General features: G+C 40.6%; 1 protein-coding gene across 1 annotated transcript in view; it reads right to left on the bottom strand.

The window, feature by feature from the left end:
• The window catches only part of MYO16 (myosin XVI), a 459,803-nt gene that overhangs the window by 62,209 nt on the left and 373,647 nt on the right, over nucleotides 1-23,947 (bottom strand). Inside the window, exon 29 of the mRNA XM_045008050.1 lies at nucleotides 21,708-21,810. Coding sequence (XP_044863985.1) covers nucleotides 21,708-21,810 — 103 coding nt within the window. The remainder of the gene's footprint in view (nucleotides 1-21,707; nucleotides 21,811-23,947) is intronic.

Raw genomic sequence — 23,947 nt, forward strand, 5'->3', positions numbered from 1 at the left:
AATGATTAAGTAAGAGTTGCCCTCATGCTATTTTCTTCTCAGGATTTTTGTGGAAGAAACATTTCTTTGCTATTTAGAATTGTAAAGAAGACACAAGCACGCAGTGAGCTGTGCTTAACAATGAAGAACATAGCTCCTTTTGCTGATGGGATTGCTACTCACCTGTATGATTAATAAGTGTATTGATTAATTTGTACAAGTCTGGCAATAATTGCTCAAATTATTCCAAATTTTACTTGCTTGTAGCCTACAGGCCTGGTTCTGCTCTGTTACACCAATGGAGCCCCATTGAAAATATTTTCTGTGGGGATGCCTTTGTGTGACTGACAGCAGAATTAGAAAAAATAACCTTTGTACAAATGGACAGGAAAAGCTCAAATCATCATAAGCTGATAAATCACAGAAGACATTGCAACTTATGTTGTGCTTTCTTCAGAATACCCTATATACGCAGCCGAGGTTACAGAATTCACATAATACTATGCTGCTGTTTGATTTCAGCAAAATCTACAGTCAGTTAATAAAAGCATATGCAAAACTCTGATTAAATAATTTAAGCAATGATTCAGTGCTGGACATGGCTAAAACCAAAGTAAAGAAATGTCAGTATGCAATGATGAAACAAACCTTCAGTTTCAAATCTCCCATGTATTATAACCCTCTTTAACCAACTCGTATAATAAGAAATATTAATAAAACTTTACATTTATATTGCACTTTTCATACTGAAGGGTCTCAAAGTGCTTTCCAAACAGGAATCATTTAGGCCAAAAATGACTGGCTAATATACTGGCAGAATTTCCACCACAACACTCTTCTGAATTGGATGCCAAACTAACTTAACTGTTTTTTACTGTCTCACCTCTAGGCCTTGTCTGTACTAACAAGCTTTGTAGCAATAATTCACCATTTGTGCCGTTCCACTGGCTGCAGCATTAGTCACCTAGAAGTACAAATGCCAGTGCCCTATCCACATAGGGTTGCCAATTTTGGTTGGACATATTCCTGGAGGTTTCATCACATGACATAATCTTTAATTAAAGATAATCTTTCATTCCTAGAGACTCCAGGACAATCCTGAAGGATTGTCAACCCTATGTCCACGTTAAGCTTCCAGCACTGTTACTGGTGGTAAAGATGCACTAATGGTGAATTACACCTGTAAAAGTTGCTATTGTACATGTAGCCACAGGGCCAGATACCAGTTTGTAAACTCAAAACTCTATTTGACTTCAATGGGCTTTGCATTAGGTCCTCTAAATCTGGCAAAAAAAAAAAAAGCGAGAGAGAGAGACAGAGAGAAACTCTACCAAAGATCATAGAGAGATTCTTTTTTATGTTATCTCTTAGCAGCCTGGACTTTTGGAGATGAAAGTAAGTAAAGATTCCCCACCCCATTCCAACATGTGTGTGTGATTCAGCTCATAACTATGGGTCTATGGGGTGTGTGTGTGAAGTTTTGCTCCTTTCTTCTGTAGGCATAGAGAATGCAGGTGAAATAGTAGAGTTCAGCTGTGTGAAGAATGAGTGGCAGGATTCGGAGACACGACACAGGGAAGTCTGCACCCCTTGTGGAGGGTTCGGTATGGGCCAAAGGAGAGATGGTTACATCTCTAAGACTGTATTTTACAGTTAGACAAAAGCAGCAGTTGTAGGGTATGTCTACACTACGGGATTATTCCGATTTTACAGAAACCATTTTTTAAAAACAGATTGTATAAAGTCGAGTGCACGCGGCCACACTAAGCACATTAATTTGGCGGTGTGCATCCATGTACCGAGGCTAGCATCGATTTCCGGAGCGTTGCACTGTGGGTAGTTATCCTGTAGCTATCCCATAGTTCTCGCAGTCTCCCCCGCCCATTGGAATTCTGGGTTGAGATCCCAATGCATGATGGTGCAAAAACAGTGTCACAGGTGATTCTGGGTAAATGTCATCACTCAATCCTTCCTCCGTGAAAGCAACGGCAGACAATCATTTCGTGCCCTTTTTCCCCTGGATTGCCCTGGCAGACACCATAGCATGGCAACCATGGAGTATGTTTTGCCTTTTGTCACTGTCACCGTATGTGTACTGGATGCTGCTGACAGAGGCGGTACTGCAGTGCTACACAGCAGCATGCATTTGCCTTTGCAAGGTAGCAGAGATGGTTACCATCCCTATTGTACCTTCTGCCATTGTAAATTGGCGATGAGATGATGGTTATCAGTCATTTTGCACCGTTTGCAATTGGAAATTGGCAATGACAGTTATCAATCCTTTTGTACCGTCTGCTGCTGTCATGGGTGCTCCTGGTTGGCCTCGCTGAGGTTGGCCTGGGGCGCATGGACAAAAATGGGAATGACTCCCTGGGTCATTCCCTTTTTTATGTTTTGTCTAAAAATAGAGTCAGTCCTGCCTAGAATATGGGGCAAGTGTACTAGAGAACCAGAGAGCACAGCCGCTCCGGGTCAGAGCTCCAGAGATCCCGCAGAAATGATGAGCCGCATGCCATTCTAGGGGGTGCCCCTGCAACAACCCCACCCATTGCCTCCCTCCTCCCCCAACCCTCCTGGGCTACCGTTGCAGTGACCCCCCATTTGTGTGGTAAAGTAATAAAGAATGCAGGAATAAGAAACACTGACTTTTTTGCAAGATAAAATGAGGGGGAGGCAGCCTCCAGCTGCTATGATAGTCCAGGGAATACAGAATCTTTTCTTTAGACATGAAGGTGGGGGGGCTGATAGAGCTCAGCCTCCAGCTGCTATGATGAGGACGGTTACCAAGCATTTTGTACCATCTGCCGGGAATGACCAGGAGTCATTCCCATTTTTACCCAGGCGCCCCCAGCCGACCTCACCGAGGCCAGCCAGGAGCACTCACAGGCTGATGAGGACGGTTTTCCACCATTTTGTGCCGTCAGCCATCAGGAAAGGAAGGGGAGGGGATGCTGCTGTTCAGCGCCGCAGCACCGCGTCTACCAGCAGCATGCAGTAGACATACGGTGACATTGAAAAAAGGCGAGAAACGATTTTTTCCCCTTTTCTTTCATGGGGGGGAGGGGGATAAATTGACGAGATATACCCTGACCACCCCGGACAATGTTTTTGACCCTTCAGGCATTGGGAGCTCAGCCAAGAATGCAAATGCTTTTCGGAGACTGCGGGGACTGTGGGGTAGCTGGAGTCCTCAGTCCCCCCTCCCTCCCTCCATGAGCGTCCATTTGATTCTTTGGCTTTCCGTTACGCTTCTCATGCAGCACTGTGCTGAGTCCCTGCTGTGGCCTCTGTCTATCATAGCCTGGAGATTTTTTCAAATGCTTTGTCATTTCATCTTCTGTAATGGAGCTCTGATAGAACAGATTTATCTCCCGCTACAGTGATCAGATCCAGTATCTCCCGTACGGTCCATGCTGGAGCTCTTTTTGGATTTGGGACTGCATCGTCACCCATGCTGATCAGAGCTCCATGCTGGGCAAACAGGAAATGAAATTCAAAAGTTTGTGGGGCTTTTCCTGTCTACCTGGCCAGTGCATCCGAGTTCAGACTGCTTTCCAGAGCGGTCACAATGGTGCACTGTGGGATACCGCCCAGAGGCCAATACCGTTGAATTGCGGAAACACTAACCCTAATCCGACATGGCAATACCGATTTCAGCGCTACTCCCCTCGTCGGGGAGGAGTACAGAAATCAGGTTAAAGAGCCCTTTATATCGATATAAAGGGCTTCGTTGTGTGGACGGGTGCAGGGTTAATTCGGTTTAACGCTGCTAAATTCAGTTTAAATGCGTAGTGTAGACCAGGCCGTAGAGCAGTTCTGTTTCCATGCCCAACTCTGGTGGGGGGATTATTTCCCTTCAGCCCTTATGCTATTATACTACACATTATTCTGGCCACATGCTTAACTGACAAGTGAGACCTATATGTGTGGCTACTTTCTGTTACAATGAGATTATTCTAATTTAAAATTCTTGCTAATCAACTTGCCTCCTGCGTGTCTACCAAACATTCCAGTTACTTTCATTAGTTGGGTCAAGAGTAAATTTCCTCTCCTCTCCCACCTCCATATACCAATAAACAAGTAAGTGCATTATGGGAGTTTTATAATTGCCTCTGAGACATCCAGTATTAGCTATTGTTGGGAATCAGATACTGTACAAGAAGGACCAATGGTAAGATCCGGTATGATATTTCCTGTAAAAATTCCTAAATATCTGGAAGAATATGACATTCGCAAAACCAAATTTACAGTTGTGGTGGCTTCATTAACTTACACTATGTTGCTTGCTTTGGTTTATGTGTGTGTTGTGGGAAGGGGAGGTCCAAAATTGTCAATCTTCACTATTCATGCTGTAGATACCATCTAGCTATTCATTTGTTTTGTTTTATTATGTTTGTTACATTCTCAGAAAGTTACACAGGATGATTGCTCAATGTTTATTAATTCACTTAGGGTACGTCTTCACTACCCGCCGGATCGGCGGGTAGCAATCGAATTCTCGGAGTTCGATATATCGCGTCTCATCTAGATGCGATATATCGAACTCCGAACGCGCTCCCGTCGACTCCGGAACTCCACCACCGCAAATGGCGGTGGCGGAGTCGACGTGGGAGCCGCGGACTTCAATCCCGCGCCGTGAGGACGGGTAAGTAACTCGAACTAAGGTAGTTCGACTTCAGCTACGCTATTCGCACCTAGCTGAAGTTGCGTACCTTAGTTCGACCCCCCACCCCCAGTGTAGACCAGGCCTAAGTGTACTGTCTTTCTTTTTTGAAATTGCTCACAATTTTTGGCAGTAAATTGTACTTTGTACAATATCTACTCATTGTAGTATAAACCTGAGACACAGGTATTAGCTGTGACAAAGTTCCTCCTCTACTTTGGTGGGTGCTGCGCTTATTGGCAGATTTGTTCACCTCACAGATCCACCCTGTGGGTCAGGAAACAGCCCAGAGACCTTCCCCTCTGGTAGAAGCCACAGTCCAGGTCAATTCCTCCTGTGTTTGATCAGGAGTTGGGAGGTTTGGGGGAAACCCGGGCCTGCGCTCTACTCCGGGTTCCAGCCGAGGGCCCTGTGGATTGCAGCTGTCTATAGTGCCTCCTGTAACAGCTGCATGACAGCTACAACTCCCTGGGCTACTTCTCAATGGCCTCCTCTCAACACCTTCTTTGTCCTCACTACCGGACCTTCCTCCTGATGTCTGATAACGCTTGTACTTCTCAGTCCTCCAGCAGTATGCCTACTCACGCTTAGCTTCTTGCACGCCTCTTGCTCCCAGTTCCTCACACGCACTTCCTCTCCTCTGGTTCTCTGGCTCTCTGCAGGTTAATTGGAGTCAGGTGTTCTCATTAGCCTGGAGCAGCCCCTGCTCTGGTCACTCAGGGAACAGAAAACTGCTTATCCAGTGGCCAGTATATCTCCCTTCTACTCTGCTGTTCCCAACTGGCCTGGGTCTATCACATAGCAAGGAAATGTGCACACTTTCTTCAACTAACTGTTTTCTATCTGACCACTAATGGCAGATATATGCCACTGATAATAATGAACTATGCTAAATTATGAATAAAAATCAAGTCTAGAAACTTAAAACCAAATTCAGAAATGGTTTAGGGCATTCTTCCATTCCTATGACTTCATGGAGATTAGTGTTTCAGACCAAATGTTCAAAGTGGCTTTCAGTAATTTAACTCCAAAATTTTGCAGATGAAAATGATAGGTGAGCTATCTACATTCTGATTTTAGGGTATAAATGTTAGTCTTCTATCTAATTTCACCAATGATGGATAAAAGTTGCAAAAGCAAAGACTCTTTTCTAAAATTTCTATCTGTTTTATTCTCGTGCCCAATCATCATAGTAAATTAAGCCTTTTGAGGGAGGTGGGAACTACATTTCACTAAACTTGCTTTAGTAGAAACCTACAGAGAATCTTAGGCCTTGTCTACATGGGAAAATTCTTCAGCATAGCTATTTTGGAATAATTCTCCCATGTGGACACTCTATTGCAGAATACAAGTGATTTTATTCTGGAATAAAAGTGGAATAAAAGTGGAATAAAATTACACAAAGCAATTTATTTCTCCCTGCCTTTTACTATACAAGTATACTTGCTTTTACAAGCAAGATTATGCCCTTTCCTTGAGTCAAAGGAAACCACCAACCACGACTTCCTTACTTAGCCCAAAAGATCTCACCAAGGTCTCTAGTGACCTCTTTATACTGCAGTCTTGGGGCCATTCCTCTATGGGGCTATCCTTCTTGATTTATTAGCTGACTTTGCACAGTTGATCTCTCCCTCCTCCCCAAACTTTCATCATTCTATACCTGCCTGGTTCTCTTAATTCTCTGACTTGCTCCTTTAGTGTCTCTTGGTTTCTCCAGCACTCCTTGCCCAGTCTCTGCTGCCATTCCTTAGGGCTCTGTCCTCAGGTCCCCTCTTCTTTTTTTCTCTATTATTTTCTGGATAACCTCAAATGTTATCATGGCTTCAACTATCATCTCTATGCCACTGATTCCCACATATCTCTCTCCACCCCCAGTCTCTCTACCTTTATTCAGATTTGCATCTCTGTCCTTCAGGCATCTACTCTTGGATTCCCTGCGTCTAGGTTAAGCTAATGTATCAACAAACAACTCCCCTTATTTCCCCAGGAAAATCATCCCAAATTCCTCTCTTCATCCTCACTGCTGAAAATTCCAACTTCCTTCCTGACACACATGTCCAAAATCTTAATGTGATATTAGATTCCTCTCTTGACTTCTCTCACCACATCAAGTTTGTCACTAAGTTCTATGGGTTGTCACTAAGCTCTTCATCATCAGCTTCTCAAACTCCCCCCCCCCAACACTCCCTTCCCCCCAAAAACCTGTTTTTTACTTCTCCAAGCCTATGGCCAACACATTTGCTATGAAGTTCTCATTTTTCGCCTTGACTACTGCAACCCCCTTCTCTCTTTTCTCCCTGCTCCACACTACTTTATTCCACTCATCCAAAATCCTTCTGTTTGTATTATTATCGTTATTTATTATTTGTATTAGAGTGGTTCTCAGAGGCCCCAGTGTTGGGCATGATGACACCCATTAAAATAAGCATCTTTTCCTTCTACTCTGATTATGTTACTTCCACTTTTTACCTTCTTTCTAAGGTTTCCACTAGCCTTCTGTATCAAATTGAAGCTTTTCATTCTCAGTTTTAAGGCTCTGCACAGTTGTGTGCCTGCTCTGATTTCTGCATATGCCCCACATAGCTCCACACAACTCTTCTTCCTAACCACCCTTTAAGCATCTTTCTTTCACTCTTTTCATGACTGTTTCCATGCTGCTATAAAGTCCTCTGGGCAGGGATGATATATTTGAAATTACCATGTACATGTACCATGACATCCTAACTACCAAAATATTTAAAATAATAATGCAAAAATATAGACCCTTTCCTGTATTTAGCATTTTCACTTCAGCGGATATATTTTTGTTGAAAAGACGAGTATTACCAACAGCTGATGCTAAATGATTTACTCTCTTTTTCTGCATGCAGATGTCTGACTGAATGAGCAGACTAAAGCTTCCTCGAATTTGTACATCACGTATATTTATTCAACACATTTTTGGTTTTGCATTTTTCTTTTAGCCTTTGGATTGAACATGAAAAATTCACTTTGAGAATTTAAAACTCTTTATATATGAAATTTGTTTGTTAGTTGCACTTAGTCTCATAAGAAACACAGTATTGTATATATTCCTGGAGTGGGTGACTTTATAATTAGATGGTAAGCTCAAAGAAGCCTATGGAGCTTTATAAGTGAACCCAAAAGGAATACAATCATGACTGAAGCAAATTCATTTTTAAATGTGTGTAAACACTATTTACAATTTTTTGCAACATGTGACAGCTCTACTGTGACACCTTTAAACAACATCTATTGTTAGAGAAATTGGTATGAGACATTAGATTACTTTAGTATTAATTGAGCTTTGTATAGATCTACCTTTGAAATGAATCTTCTGAAGTTAACCTAGAACATCTATACTCACTCCACAATGTATAATGTTGATGCTCCGCGAAAGGGAGAATAATGAAAATATTTGGATTTCATACTTCAGTTATGTGTCTCATAAAAACAGTTTTTGAGACTACAGCCTGTCTTCATTTTGGTCTGCTCTCCAATCACATAATGTTTCTTGCTTGTCAAGGGGGGAGGGTGGGAGAGGTTAAAATGTTCTCCTACCAAGACACTCACTTCTCAATACTTTCAGAACTACAAAGTGCTCTCATCTGAGATTGAAATTTTAATGTCATTCAGACTCCTGTAAAAGTAAACCATCTGTGAATTATAGTCACAGTTATTTTAATTAGAAAATCATTAGGGTTTTAATGTTATTTTTCAAAATGATACATTTTTAAAGATTAAGTAAAATTGTCATTGATGACTACCAAAGCTTCAATTACTGCTATTTTTTTAAAGAAAAGGTGTAGGATGCAAAAGTACAGACATTCAAAATTACAGAATGGTTGCTGAGATGGAGTGTAGGTGGTATAAAGGCAGTATTAGTTCATACTTAATAGGTGTCAAGGGAATCTGTGAAGCTGTTCTTTAGTTTAAAAAAGGCAATTTGTGGGAGTGCTCTGTGTTTCTGGCAGTACTTTCAAAATAGCTACCTAGAAAAGACAGACAGTTATAATATAAAGATATTTTACACGACACACATTTTCACAGTACATTAATGAAATGTGAAAAAAACGTAAAGCTATTGTAAGATTTGTCTTTTTGTGGTATTAATGTCTATAAAATCATTATAATAACATACACAGTTACAGGGCACAGATATAAGAACTGAACTATTATTTGTAAAAGCACTAAGTTTCTGCTTTATTTATGAGCTTTTTCTTACACATTTTAAGGCCTTGTCCATTGTCTCTGGCATACTAATGACCTCTGATTCTGGCATGAACCTAATAAGACGTCAATTCTGCAAATGCTTGTGTATTCACTTAGCTTAAGGCACATGAGTAGGCTCATGCTCACATGAATAACAATAAGCATGTGTAAGTGTCTCAAGAATTGGGGCTTAGAGCGTCCCTTCCTTGCTGCACTTCCATTTCCTCTGTCCAGGTAAGGAGAAAGGTCCTGAACCAGGAAATGGCTGGGGTTTGTTGGGAAGTGGCTGCTGCATGGTGTGCCAGAAGATACAGAGAAGCTGGAGGCAGAGAGGGATCCCTAGGAACTGAATGCAGAACAGGTTTTCATTGCCGGATATTACAGCTGGGCGCAGGTCTCTATGGGACTTGTGGAGTGCTAACTGAGGTTGGCCTGGAAAACTGCAAGATCCTATTTGCTAGAATAGAGACTAAACTGGAGAGGGAATGCCAGGCACCAGGCCTGAAGAGTTCTGACTCTTGATTGGACTGCCCATGGACCTAAACAAGAACCACTATTGCTTACTTTAAATTCTAACTGTTTAAACAATCTCTGAAGCAAAGAGATAGGCCAGGACAAAGATATGGGCTAAGATTTAAACACATGTGCAATATAAAACAAATAAAGAGCTTTCAAGTCTTTAGGTTTTAACAGGGGCGGCTCTAGCTTTTTTGCTGCCTCAAGCATGGCAGGCTGGCTGTCTTCAGAGGCTTGCCTGCAGGAGGTCCCCGGTCCCGTGGATTTGGCGGCTTGCCTGTGGGAGGTCTGCTGGTCCCGCGGCTTCGGCATACCGAATTGCCGCCGAATCTGCGGGACTGGCGGACCTCCCGCTGGCAAGCCACCAAAGGCTGCCTGACTGCCACCCTCACAGGGACTGGCAGGGCACCCCCGTGGCTTGTCGCCCCAGGCACACGCTTGGACCGCTGGTGCCTGGAGCCGCCGCTGGGTCTTAAACAGATATATAAGGAAGAGAGGAACAAAGAAGGAAGGAACAGAACAGAAACATGTTCAAGAAGCAAAAAGTTAAAAATAGGAACCTAGGAACAGAATTCAGTAGATAGAGAGTAAGAGCATGTGTGCACACCTAGGTCAAAATGAAAGACCCATCCCTTAAAGATCTCTCAGTCCAAGGAGGCTCTGACTAACATTTTTGTTTGTGTCCATTTATGTCACACAATGCAAATAATTTTTTAGTTGGCAAAATAAGGGTCCAATTTACTCCTTGGGTTCCTCCAGCAGACTCTTGGGAGGGTGGGATGCAGTAGTGCTTGCCATGCTTGCTCTTCCAGGATTCCTGGAGCAGGTTGGCTCTGGCCAGGCAGTCAATAGGGCTGGCCAGGCATAAATAAATGGAAAAAAAGGGAAATTAAAAGGAAAAGTCACAAGAATAAAATGCCTGCAAAGTGCATTGAAACTATTTAAAAACACCATAATAGAGACTCAAACTAAATGTATACCCCATTTAAAAAAAAAAAGCTGCTGTGGCTAAATGGCAGAGTAAAGAAGGTGGGTAGCAACAACTAGCTAAAGACACAAAAACTATCAACATTTTTTTTAAGTACATCAGAAGCAGGAAGCCTGCCAAACACTCAGTGGGGCCACTGGACAGCTGAGCTCTAAAGGAGCACTTAAGACAAGAGCATTGCAGAGAAGCTAAATGAATTCTTTGCATCAGCCTTTGCTGCAGAGGAGGTGAGGGAGATTCCGACACCTGAACCATTCTTTTTAGGTGACAAATCTGAGGAATTGTCCCAGACTGAGGTCAATAGTCGAGGTTTTGGAACAAATTGATAAATTAAATAGTAATAAGTCACTAGGACCAGGTGGTATTCACCCAAGAGTTCTGAAGGAACTCAGATATGAAATATGTAACCTGTCGCTTAACTCCACCTCTGTACCAGATGACTGAAGGTTAGCTAATGTAATGCTGATTTAGAAGGAAAAAAAAAGGCTTCAGAGGTGATCCTGGCAATTACAAACTGGTAAGCCTAACTTCAATACCAGGCAACCTGGTTGAAACTATACTAAACAACAGAATTATCAGACACATGGATTAACACTATTTATTGGGGAAGAGTTAACATGGCTTTTGTAAAGAGAAATCATGTCTCACAAATCCATTAGAATTTTTTGAAGGTGTCAACAAGTATGTGGAAAAGGGCGATCCAGTTGATGTAGTGTACTTGGATTTTCAGAAAACCTTTGTCAAGATGCCTCAACAAAGGTTCTTGAGCAAAGTAGGAAGTCATGAGATAAGAGGGAAGAAATCCTCTCATGGCTCAGTAGCTGGTTCAAAGACAGGAAACAAAGGGCAGGACTAAACAGTCAATTTTCACAGTGGAGAAAAGTAAATAGCTGGGTCCCCCATGGATCTATAGTGGGACCAGCGCTGTTCAACATATTCATAAATGATCTGGAAAAGGGAGTAAACAGTGAGGAGGCAAAGTTTGCAGATGATACAAAACTACTCAAGATAGTTAAGTCCAAAGCTGACTGTGAAGAGTTACAAAAGGATCTCACTAAACTGGGTGACTGGGCAACAAAACAGCAGCTGAAGTTCTGTGTTGATAAATGCAAAGTAATGTACATTGGAAAACATAATCCCAACTTTACATACAAAATGATGTGGTCAAAACTCGCTGTTATCCTTCAAGAAAAAGAACTTGGAGACACTTTGGATAGTTCTCTGAAAACATCTGCTCATTGTGAGCAGCAGTCAAAAAAGCTTATAGAATTATAGGAACCACTAGGAAGGGGATAGATAAACAGACAGAAAATATCATAATGATGTCATATAAATCCATGGTATGTTCACACCTTGAATACTGTGTGCAATTCTGGTTGCCCCATCTCAAAAAATTAGAATTAGAAAAGGTAGAGAAGAACAACAAAAATGATTGAGGGTATGGAACAATTTTCATATGAGAAGAGATTAATAAAACTGGGAGTGTTCAGCTTAGATAACAAGCAACCAAGGGAGGATGTGATAGACGTGGCCATTCTTATGTTCTTATGTAATATATTCTGTGACGGCTCCTGCCACTGACAATTTCTTTCCAAGAACAGAATGGGATTATGTGTTGTTTAGACAATGCATTTTTGCTATTGGATTCTTTGCACAAACATTTCCCAATCTAGTAGGGGCATGTTGGGTTCCACCCATTATTAACTCCTTTAATTTTATAGTCTGGCAACTCCTCTTTCCTATTTATTTATAATTTTAAAAACTGTATCTTTATTTTAAATGTCATAAAAGAAAACAAAATGTGTTAAAATAGGATATTGAGAAAAACTTTTTGTTTCAAAAACAGTTAAGATTTCTAAGTGACAAATTTATCAATTGATACATTTACAAAATCCAAACATCTTCAATGAAGAAAAAAGAATAGTTACACTGTCTACAACATTTTACACTGTCTACAAAATAATCAAACACTATATTCATATCAATTACAAAGAAATACATATTTCATTATAACACAGCCACTTTAATTCTGAGCCAAAAGACAGTGTTGTTTAATCAGTAATCACCAAATGTAAACAACAAAAACACTGCTGAAATAGAAACATAAAATGTACATAGGTACACACTGGTGTCTCACGTGCAGAAGTCCATATGCATAATTTTATCATAAATCAACTATGTTTTACACATTCTATTAAACTACAACTACAATCTGATTTTACAGAGAGAGCAAAAAGCACAATTAAGTACTTTATGAAAATATCTACTATCTTTTGATAAACATATTGATTTAACATTTATGATTTAATTGTATCACTTAAAATATCGTATTTAGATACTGATATAACAAAAATGCAGTAAAAACTCTTGAGTCATGAAACATGCATTTCTTTGTACTTGATAAGAGTCATGGACCAAATCCTGCATTATTTTAAATTCCTCTTTCGCCACTCTGCTGGTGCAAAGTGGACTTAGAGCAGGATTTCTCAAACAGGGGTCGCCACTTGTGTAGGGAAAGCCTCTGGTGGGCCAGGCCGGTTTGTTTACCTGCCCTATCTGCAGGTCTGGCTGCTGCTTCTATCAGCTCCCAATGGCCCGGAGCAGTGATCTGCAGCCAGTGGGAGCCGCGATCAGCTGGACCTGCGGATGGGACAGGGAAACAAACCGGCCTGGCCCACCAAGGGCTTTCCCTACACTAGCGGCAACCCCTGTTTGAGAAACCCTGACTTAGAGCAATTCTAAACGGGCAGCTGGGATTCCACTTGCATAAAGATTTAATTAAAAAAAAAAGGCTGAGAACCATAACATTTATAGTTTATTCAAACTGGAGAGGGTGGTATGTTCAGGAACATTGTGGGCTTCTGCTATACCCCCATTAATTTCTATGAGTAAACCTTCAGCAGCACTGAACTCCTGGCAACATGCTTAGGTAATTGTTCAGTACCTGACTCTCAAGAAAGAGAATCAACCATACTGAACTACCAGTACCATTTCCTGCAGGACCTAACATTCCACTGAGTTCTCCCATCCAACCACCAATTCTCCTCAATTTATGAGATCTGAATGGTATAGGTGTTTAAGGCTATTGGGAAGAAAGAATTGCTGAGGGCTCTGGAGAAGGTCGGCTAGAAGTTACACCAAGGGTTAAAGTATTCAATTAAAACAATGTGCCCAAAAGGTAAAAAATTTATGATTCCTGTTTCTTACTCAAAATAGTATTTCTAATATTCAAAGGTTGAAAGGTCCATTCCAGTTTAGTCCTACCCTGCTGGACTAGCCCTTGATAACTACACCAGCTTTAAATCATAAACCATTTTTTGGGAATAAAATGAAAAGTTAGGATGGAGTTTGCAAAGATGCAAATAAGGTCTGTATAAAATGACAAAAAAAAAAAGGATTAACTGCAGGCTACTGACATTGGCCAATCAAAATTTAAACTTGATAGTTTTGACTAGAAAGATCAATAAACTATTGTGTTAATTCCACCTTTATTGAATTTATATTTTCAAGTTCAACTGTGCGGGGAATGATAATCCAAATAAATGAAAGTTTCCTTCTGTCATTATGTAGTAAGAACAGCCAAAGATTGTTTGTGCCATATATTTGTCCCAAATATTGCTAATAATCACAAACTGCGTGTTGTGGGAGTAGTGTGTTTTGCTTAGTAAATATTCTGAAGTATTTTTTAAAAATAGATTTTTTTTTGAAAAAATGAAAATGATAATAAAATGTGAGGGTTAGAAATCTTTACTAGTGGAATGTGATTACACAGTGTGGGGAGGGATAGCTCAGTGGTTTGAGCATTGGCCTGCTAAACCCAGGGTTGTGAGCTCAATCCTTGAGGGGGCCACTTAGGGATCTAGGGCAAAATCAGTACTTGGTCCTGCTAGTGAAGGCAGGGGGCTGGACTCAATGGCCTTTCAAGGTCCCTTCCAGCTCTAGGAGATTGGTATAACTCTAATTATTACCTTTAGTGGGCTGAAGGCCAGTAGGTTGTGCTACACTAAAGTGGATAGTTCAGTGGCCCTGGGGTACTTTTATTGAATTTGTCCCAGAATTTACTGGGTCTGATTCTGCTCCCACTAACATCAATGGCAAAACTTCCATAGAATCATAGCAATCTAGGGCTGGAAGGGCCCATCATTTGAAATCTCAAAGGAATAGGAATAGTGTATATTTGTTTAGAGATTTTTTTATGGCTGTCGATTAATCGCTGTTAACTCACGCAATTAACTCAAAAAATTAATCACAATTAAAAAAATTAATCATGATTAATCACAGTTTTAATCACACTATTAAACAGTAGAATACCAATTGAAATTTATTAAATATTTTGGATGTTTTTCCACATTTTCATATAGATTGTATTATGTGTTGTAATTGAAAAATATATATTATTTTTATTACAAATGTTTGCACTGTAAAAATGATAAACAAAAGAAATAGTATTTTTAAATTCACCTCATACAAGTACTGTAGTGCAATCTCTTTATCGTGAAAGAACAACTTACAAATGTAGATTTTTTTTGTTACATAACTGCACTCAAAATCAAAACAATGTAAAACTTCAGAGCCAACAAGTCCACTCTGTCCTACTTCTTGTTCAGCCAATCGCTAAGACAAACAAGATTGTTTATGTTTATAGGAGATAATGCGGTCCTCTTCTTATTTAAAGTGTCACCAGAAAGTGAGAACAGACATTTGCATGGCACTTTTGTAGCTGGCACTGCAAGGTTTTTAGGTGCCAGATATGCTAAACATTCATATGGCCCTTCATGCTTTGGCCACCATTCCATAATGTGTTAATTACATTTGTGACTGAACAACTTGTGGCAGAATTGTGTGCCCCCTGCTCTGTTTTACCTGCATTCTGCCATATATTTCATGTTATAGGAGTCTCGGATGATGACCCAGCACATGTTGTTCATTTTCAGAACACTTTCACTGAAGATTCGACAAAACACAAAGAAGGTACCAATGTGAGATTTCTAAAGATAGCTACAGCACTTGACCCAAGGTTTAAGAATCTGAAGTGCCTTCCAAAATCTGAGAGGGACGAGGTGTGGAGCATGCTTTCAGAAGTCTTAAAAGAGCAACACTGTGATGCAGAAACTACAGAACCCGAACTACCAAAAAAGAAAATCAACCTTCTGCTGGTGGCATCTGAACATATGTTGTCTGCACTGCTTTGGATTGTTATCGAGCAGAACCCGTCATCATCATGGGCGCATGTCCCCTGGAACAGTGGTTGAAGAATGAAGGGACATATGAATCTTTAGCGCATCTGGCACGTAAATATTTTGCGACACTGGCTACAACAGTGCCATGAGAATGCCTGTTCTCACTTTCAGGAGACATTGTAAACAACATGTGGGCAGCATTATCTCGTGCAAATGTAAACAAACTTGTTTGTCTGAGTGACTTGCTGAAGTAGGACTGAGTGGACTGGCAGGCTCTAAAATTTTACATTGTTTTATTTATGAATGCAGGTTTTTTGTACATAATTCTACATTTGTAAGTTCAACTTTCACAATAAAGAGATTGCACTATAGTACTTATATTAGGTGAATTGAAAAATATAATTTCTTTTGTATTTTACAGTGCAAAAACTTGCAGTCAAAAATAAATATAAATTGACCACTGTACACATTGTATTCTGTAAAAGCAGCAAAGAGTTCTGTGGCACCTTATAGACTAACAGACGTATTGGAGCATGAGCTTTCGTGGGTGAATACCACATGTCACATGCATCCGACGAAGTGGGTATTCACCCACGAAAACTCATGCTCCAATACGTCTGTTAGTCTATAAGGTGCCACAGGACTCTTTGCTGCTTTTACAGATCCAGACTAACACGGCTACCCTTCTGATATTGTATTCTGTGTTGTAACTGAATTTAATATATTTGAAAATGTAGAAAACATCCAAAAATATTTAAATAAATGGTATTCTATTATTGTTTAACAGTGCGATTAATTGTAATTAATTTTTTTAATCACGTGACAGCCCTAATTTTTTTTACTTGATATAGTGTGCTCACAACATTTCCTTTGCAGTAGGCAGCTACAGCTTGTTGCATGGCTGCACACTGCTCAAATATGTATTTAAATTGAAAAGAAAGCCCTATCAAGGCAACAGCACAGAAAAATGATGTGAAAATGTCTTTTGTTAATAAGACTGCACTTTTACAACTCACATTTCAGCAGTTAAGCTAAGTGCAGCAGTAGAAGTGCTTTGTATTGTATGCCAGCTTTAATAAAGCAGCTCCTTTTTGTCCTAGTATAATTATCTCCAGTTCAATTTACCCAAATAACAAGCAAGCTTTCATAAAACGATCAACACTTTTCTAACAAATACTTTCCTTTCAACATGGAAGCTGCTGAATCAAGCACCAGCTCATGACCGGTTGATGTTGTTTACTCTTGAGTTTTATAAAACAGAAAATAAAGCATGAATGGATTCTATCCCTGGATCTCACTCATCTGCCTCTGTGATGCAGCCTGCACTATGTTATATTACTGATAGCTTGCAATAGCATAAGTGTTTATTCTGACCAGGCTCCAACGTTTTGGGGAATAAATTGTTCAGTGAGTAGGCTCTGGGTTTGTTGTTGTTGCTGGTTTTTAGTTACTAGAAAGCTCTCCAAACTCATGAGTTAAATTAAAAGCCAGAGAGAGATAGTCAAGTAAAAAAAATAAATTGCTCATTTTTGGGAGCTTACTAAGAACACAGATTTTTTTTCTTAATATCTAATAGCAATGAGGATCTACATACTCAAACTGGGTGGCATGCTGCATTCTAGCAATAAGGTTAAGCAGGTTAGGGGAGAGGGATAGCTCAGTGGTTTGAGCCCTAGCCTGCTAAATCCAGGGTTGTGAATTCAATTCTTGAGGGGGCCACTTAGGGATCTGGGATAAAATCAGTACTCAGACCTGCTAGAGGAGGCTGGACTCAATGACCTTCCAGGGTACCATCCAGCTCTATGAGATAAATTATACCTATCACTCTTCTACTTTGAATAAAAGTAGTCCAGAGTGTGCTTATTTTTCCTCCACCGCTGAATTTATAGGCAAAAGGATTTTGCATGGACTCCTCCTGAAGGTCGAAACAGCAAACTGGACTTCTACATCGAGGGAGAAGGGATAGCTCAGTGGTTTGAGCATTGGCCTGCTAAACCCAGGGTTATGAGTTTAATCCTTGAGGGGGGCACTTAGGAATCTGGGGCAAAAATTAGTCCTGCTAGCAAAGGCAGGGGGCTGGACTCAATGACCTTTAAAGGTCCCTTCCAGTTCTAGGAGATTGGTATATCTTCAATTATTACCTTTTAGTGCTTCCACCAATATGCATGGGCTGAAATTGTGGAAAAGCAGCATCACTTGCCACATAACCTCAGCCATGCAGCACACAACACCATCCACAGCCTCAGAAACAACTCTGACCTCATAATAAAAAAGGCTGACAAAGGAGGTGCTGTCGTCATCATGAATAAGTCGGAATACGAACGAGAGGCTGCTAGGTAATTCTACGATACCACATTCTACAAGCCATTACCCTCTGATCCCACTGAGGGTTACCAAAAAAAACTACCATCTGCTCAAGAAATTCCCTAAAGAAGCACAGGAACAAATCTACACAGACACACCCCTAGAGCCCTGACCAGAGGTATTCTGTCTGCTACCCAAGATCCATAAATCTGGGAATCCTGGATGCCCCAATGGCATCCTGACAGCAGGATTGTCTAGCTATGTAGACTTTCTCCTCAGGCCCTATGCTACGAGCACTCCCAGCTATCTTCGAGACACCACTGACTTCCTGAGGAAACTACAATCCATTGGTGATCTTCCAGAAAACACCGTCCTAGCCACTATGGATGTAGAAGCCCTCTACACCAACATTCCACACAAAGATGGACTACAAGCCACCAGGAACAGTATCCCTGATAATGACATGGCAAACCTGGTGGCTGAACTTTGTGACTTTGTCCTCACACACAGCTATTCCAGATTTGGGGACAATTTATACCTTCAAGTCAGTGGCACTGCTATGGATATCCACACCAGGATTTCGACAATTTCCACCCCACCATCAACCTCAGCCTGGACCAGTCTACACAAGAGATCCACTTCCTGGACACTACAGTGCAAATAAGTGATGGTCACATAAACACCACCTTATACCAGAAACCTACTGACTGCTATACTTACCTACATGCCTCCAGCTTTCATCCAGACCACATCACACGATCCATTGTCTACAGCCAAGCTCTAAGATACAACCGCATTTGCTCCAATCCCTCAGACAGAGACAAACAATTACAGGATCTCTATCAAGCATTCTTAAAACTATAATCCGTACCTGGTGAAGTGAAGAAACATATTGACAAAGCCAGAAGGGTACCCAGAAGTTACCTACTATAGGACAGGCCCAACAAAGAAAGTAACAGAAAGCCACTAGCCGTAACCTTCAGCCCCCAACTAAAACCTCTCCAGCGCATCATCAAGGATCTACAACCTATCCTGAAGGACAATCCCTCACTCTCTCAGACCTTGGGAGATAGGCCAGTCCTTGCTTACAGACAGCCCCCAAACCTGAAACAAATGCTCACCAGCCACTACACACCACACAACAAAACCACTAACTTATCCCTGTAACAAACCCCGTTGCCAACTCTGTCCGCATATCTACTCAAGTGACACCATCATAGGCCCTAACCACATCAGCCACACCATCAGGGGCTCATTCACTTGCACATCTACCAATATGATATGTACCATCATGTGCCAGCAATGCCCCTCTGTCATGTACATTGGCCAAAGCGGACAGTCTCTACACAGAAGAATAAATGGACACAAATCAGACGTTGAGAATTATAACATTCAAAAACCAGTCAGAACACTTCAATCTCCCTGGACACTCAATAACAAACTTAAAAGTGGCAATTCTTCAACAAAAAAACTTCAAAAACAGACTCCAACGAGAAACTGCAGAACTGGAATTAATTTGCAAACTAGACACCATCAAATTAGGCCTGAATAAAGACTGGGAGTGGATGGTCACTACAAAAACTAATTTCTCATACTAATTTCCCCCTACTGTTACTCACACCTTCTTGTCAATTGTTTGAAATGGGCCACCCTGTTTACATTGGCCTCATTAACATTACATAAACTGATTTTTCCTCCCTTGGTATTGTACTGTTGGGAATAGCCCACTTCCACTTTAATTGAATTGTCTCGTTAGCACTGACCCCTAACTGGGTAAGGCAAGTCCCATCTTTTCATTTACTGTGTATATATAACCTGCCTACCATTTTTTCCCACTCCATGCATCTGATGAAGTGGGTTTTAGCCCATGAAATCTTATGCCCAAATAAATTTGTTAGTCTCTAATGTGCCACAAGTACTCCTCATTGTTTTTCCTTTCTCTTGTGGTGTCATATAAGGGGAGAGGGGTTAGTTCAGATTTCCATCACTTTCTTCTATTTCTTCATAGTTCGTTTGGATTATATATTTATCAATCAATCCGCTAGTGCTCTTCAGGGAATAACAGGCAAGAATGCTGGGGAGGACTTTGCTTTGACTTATTCATGAACTCCTACATCAAATAAATTTTCTATTCCAACACTGATTCATTTGAAGTAATCACTGCTGGCAACAGGACAGACTAAATTGGTTATACATGCACTCCCTACCTCTTGTGTAATTTTTTAGTGATGCAGTACAAGATGACTCCTTTTCTCAAGGCTTTGTTCACTGACATCATCCTGTATTACTAATCCTTCCTTTTCTTTTCTTTCTGCTTCCCCACACCCCCTTGCCTTTTAAAGATTCCTCTACTGTTGTAGCACAGAGGAGGACATCCATGACAACTGCTGATTGTATAAGCTTCCTCTTTTAGACAGTTATTTAAAGTTCAACTTTCATGATTAGTCCAACAAGTCAAAAAATGAAGAGAGGGATTATGTGGCATACATTACTCACTGATGATGGAGATGTGGATTCTTGCTTTTATGTCACCTACTGTGCTGGTTAACTCTTGTACTTACCAGGCCTTCACCTATAGCAAACTCACATTCTAACCTCATACTGTGGTTATTTCTTCCCTTCAGTCATGGACACCTCTCTCTCCACTCCCCATAGCTCACCACTCTTCGGGGTATGTGCATGGAGCCAAGGTCATTTATTTGCCACAGCACATCTTCCTTTCCAGTGCTTCTAAGCCACCGAGTCATTACTTCTCCTTAAATTCACCTTAAAAATGTTCTTATCCATGGAGCTTATTGTCTGAATCTCTCGAGTGTTTTGTGATTCTCTGGTTTGAAGGACATTGTATTGTATACTGTTGTATTTTTGCACAATTCACTTTTCAGCATGTTATATTAGCTTACAGCCGGGACATCCAAAATGCTTTAGAGATCACAAGTTTCCCTCTCTTTTACAGCAGAGATCCTGTTTTATAATTCCCTTTTTACATTCCTATCTTTCAAGGTTTCAGATTTGTTTTCAAATACCAAGATCATTGTTCTTAAATTGCAGGCATTTACTGCTGGCCAATTGCTTTTTAAGTTCTCTTGTTCTAGCACTATTTCTGACTCCCTGTGGAGTTCAGCTCCACAGGCACCATGCAGTGCACTGTCTGACCGGACTACAATATATAATTACAGTTCCTCAGCATTTTCCCACCTTGACGCTTGAAGCTCCAAATAAAGTTGTGAAGGTTAGTGGCACACTCAGTTAACATACAACAGGTTTTAGATTAGAGGCTGTTTTAATAGAGATCCCTGTGGTAAGGGTGCAGGGCATAACCCAGAAAGGCACTTACAACATTCAGGATGAAGCTGAGTTAAGAAATCTTTCTGGGGAAAGTGAAACTATTGAAATGTCTTTGTCTTTTGTCATGTTTCTACCTTTTGGTCTTTCTTATACAGGAGATCAGATCATATAATCTTCTTCCCTTATAACCTATCAATCTAGACCAGATACTGTGCTTTGGTGGTAGCCATGCACAGACATTGGATGGGAGACTATGGACATTTTTATGTAATTGGAAAAGCTTTAAGCGATGAAGACTAATCTACAAAGTATGTACACTTAATTGAGCTCCCTCGCTCCCAACAAGAGTGCTTACTGATTTTTCTACACATATTAATGATCACAGCTAATGATGTTCTACTAAACTCAGTAAATCAGATTATTTCATTCCAAAGAATACATGTAATGTCTTACCCACACCAAAACATCAAAAGGATATATTTTTGCAAAGGATCTGGTGACTCCCACAATGGAAATTACTCCTCTTTCTTGTTTATAGACCTAAACTGATATTTTAGTTATTGTATAAGTCACAAACCTGCCAGCCTTGTAATTTACACTGCTGAAGAACAAGACGACATTTCTCCTTGGCAGATAACTTCTTTTTCTCTCCCAGTGCTGTATCAGACAAGTTCTTATACCTGCAAAAATCAGCAAAGGGATAGTTGCACAAGCAGGTAGTTCACAGGTGTATCCTAAAGTTACAGAGTATTGTAAATGTTGTTTATTGCAATTGTCAGTTGCTATCTCAGTTTCCACATAGCTCAGTGTTCTAAGCACTGAAATTGCAGCTAGTATTCCTGAGTTCAAATGCTAGACTAGAAAATGTCTCTGCAGCCTTTGTAAATCCATTTACTAGATCTGCAGCACTGTCTATGTATACAAGTTTTAAACTGCTGAATGTACCCTCTTATCAGCTCCCAGTAATGATGTTGGATGCTAAAAGTAGCATTTACTTCTTGCATGTTCTTTTGGAGTTTCATCTAAAACCTACTGCAGTGGAAAAAAATCTGATTAATTTCAGTATGCTTTGGATCAGGTCCTGGGAGGGGAAAATATTTTTCCAGCAAATCTCACATTAAAAGATGGATATTTAGTAAGAATTCATTTGGAAGTGACATGGTTAAAAAGTGGCTGGGTTTTCTACCAATCTCAAATTAGTACATTTTTTCAACAATTTGAGGTTTTGAAAAACATGACTTATAGTCAGAGACTCAAGGAGCTCAATGTGTTTAGTTCATCCAAAAAATTGTCAAAAGTACCTATTTTCAAATGATTCTCAGTCTATGAAGTTTTTATTTAGAGATAGCAAACTGAATTAGCTTGATTTTACATGTGGTATAGTACCTTGTTAAGCACATGTAAAGAAAATATTTTGTGTCAAAATGTAAAAGGACAACACATATCATTTACATATCAGATGCCTCCCATTCTGAATGCAGTGTAGTTGTATCGGTGTTGGTCCCAGGATATTAGAGGGAGACAAGGTGTGAGAGGTAATATCTTTTATTGGACCAAATTTTGTTGGTAAGTAAGCCTGTCTCTCTCACCAACACAAGTTGGTTTAATAAAAGATATTACCTCCCCAAATCTTGTCTCTCCTATTGTGAACTGCAGGTCACATTATTGTCTAATACATATTGTAGTTAACTTGGTATCCTCTAAAGGCAAGTGTTTTTATTTCCTCCTGGACAGCAGAAAATCATATTTTATTTTGTCACACTCATTATAGAATAGCTGATAATACTGCACAAATATTGAATTGATGGCACAGGTTTATATACGGATGCAATTTAATTTACTCGGAAACATCAAAACCTATCCAGACTTTGACTCTGTGGAAATATAACCTGGGAAGCCTCTGCAGTCACAGCGGTTATTCCCAGTACACAGGAAGGTCTTCCCCCATAACAGCAGCCTGAGTCCAGCCTTATGCAGACACACATACTTGACCCAACTGATTAACATACCATACAGCCATCAGGCTTGGGAGAATGACCTTGAGGGACCTCATGAGCATGCTCAGTGCTCCTCTGACATCCTAACTTGGGGAAGAGGAGGAAGGATATTCAGCCAGCCAAGGAAAAAATCTTTTAAAAGGGCTGGGTGGCATCTCTTTGATGGCTCCAAAACAAAGCTATCACCCAGACAAATTTAAGGGATCCACTGGATCAAAACCAGCCACCACTAAAAAGGTAATTAGGAGATAAGAGTTCTCTTCAGTTGGAGGCACCATGACCCTTCCTGATATTTTTCCATTGGTAACCCATTGGTTAGACCATTGGTAGCAGAGTTACTCTCTTTATCTCCAACACCCTCTCCCCCACCTCCCACTTGCCCCCATCGAATCTGGATGGGATTTCCCTAAATATATGTTTGTTTTATCAGTGGGTTTAGCTCTGTGCCCCCTGAGTGCACAGCTCCATGATTCCCAAGCACAAAGAATGAGCAAAGTGTTTTGTTCCTTGCAAAGCAAGCTGATCAGTCCAGACCAGAGAGCAGCCACCATCCATGGTACTCTGGGATTATTGCAACTCCTCTCAGTCCCCGGAGTCCTCATACCGCTTTTGCTATTATTTGTGAACAGAGCTCTTCCTTGCAGGCAGTGGTTTTGTTTGTTTGTTATGGAGGCTTGACACTGTTACAGCAGTTTCAGGAAGCTTGTAAATACGGGGAACTCATTCCACTAAGCTCTTCACAGATAAACACATCATCTTATCGTTTTCTCCCTCACTTCCCCCTAAGTGCACAATTGACAAGATCCAAAATGATGATAAT

Source organism: Mauremys mutica, chromosome 1 (assembly GCF_020497125.1).
Source record: "Mauremys mutica isolate MM-2020 ecotype Southern chromosome 1, ASM2049712v1, whole genome shotgun sequence".
Lineage (NCBI taxonomy): Eukaryota > Metazoa > Chordata > Testudines > Geoemydidae > Mauremys > Mauremys mutica.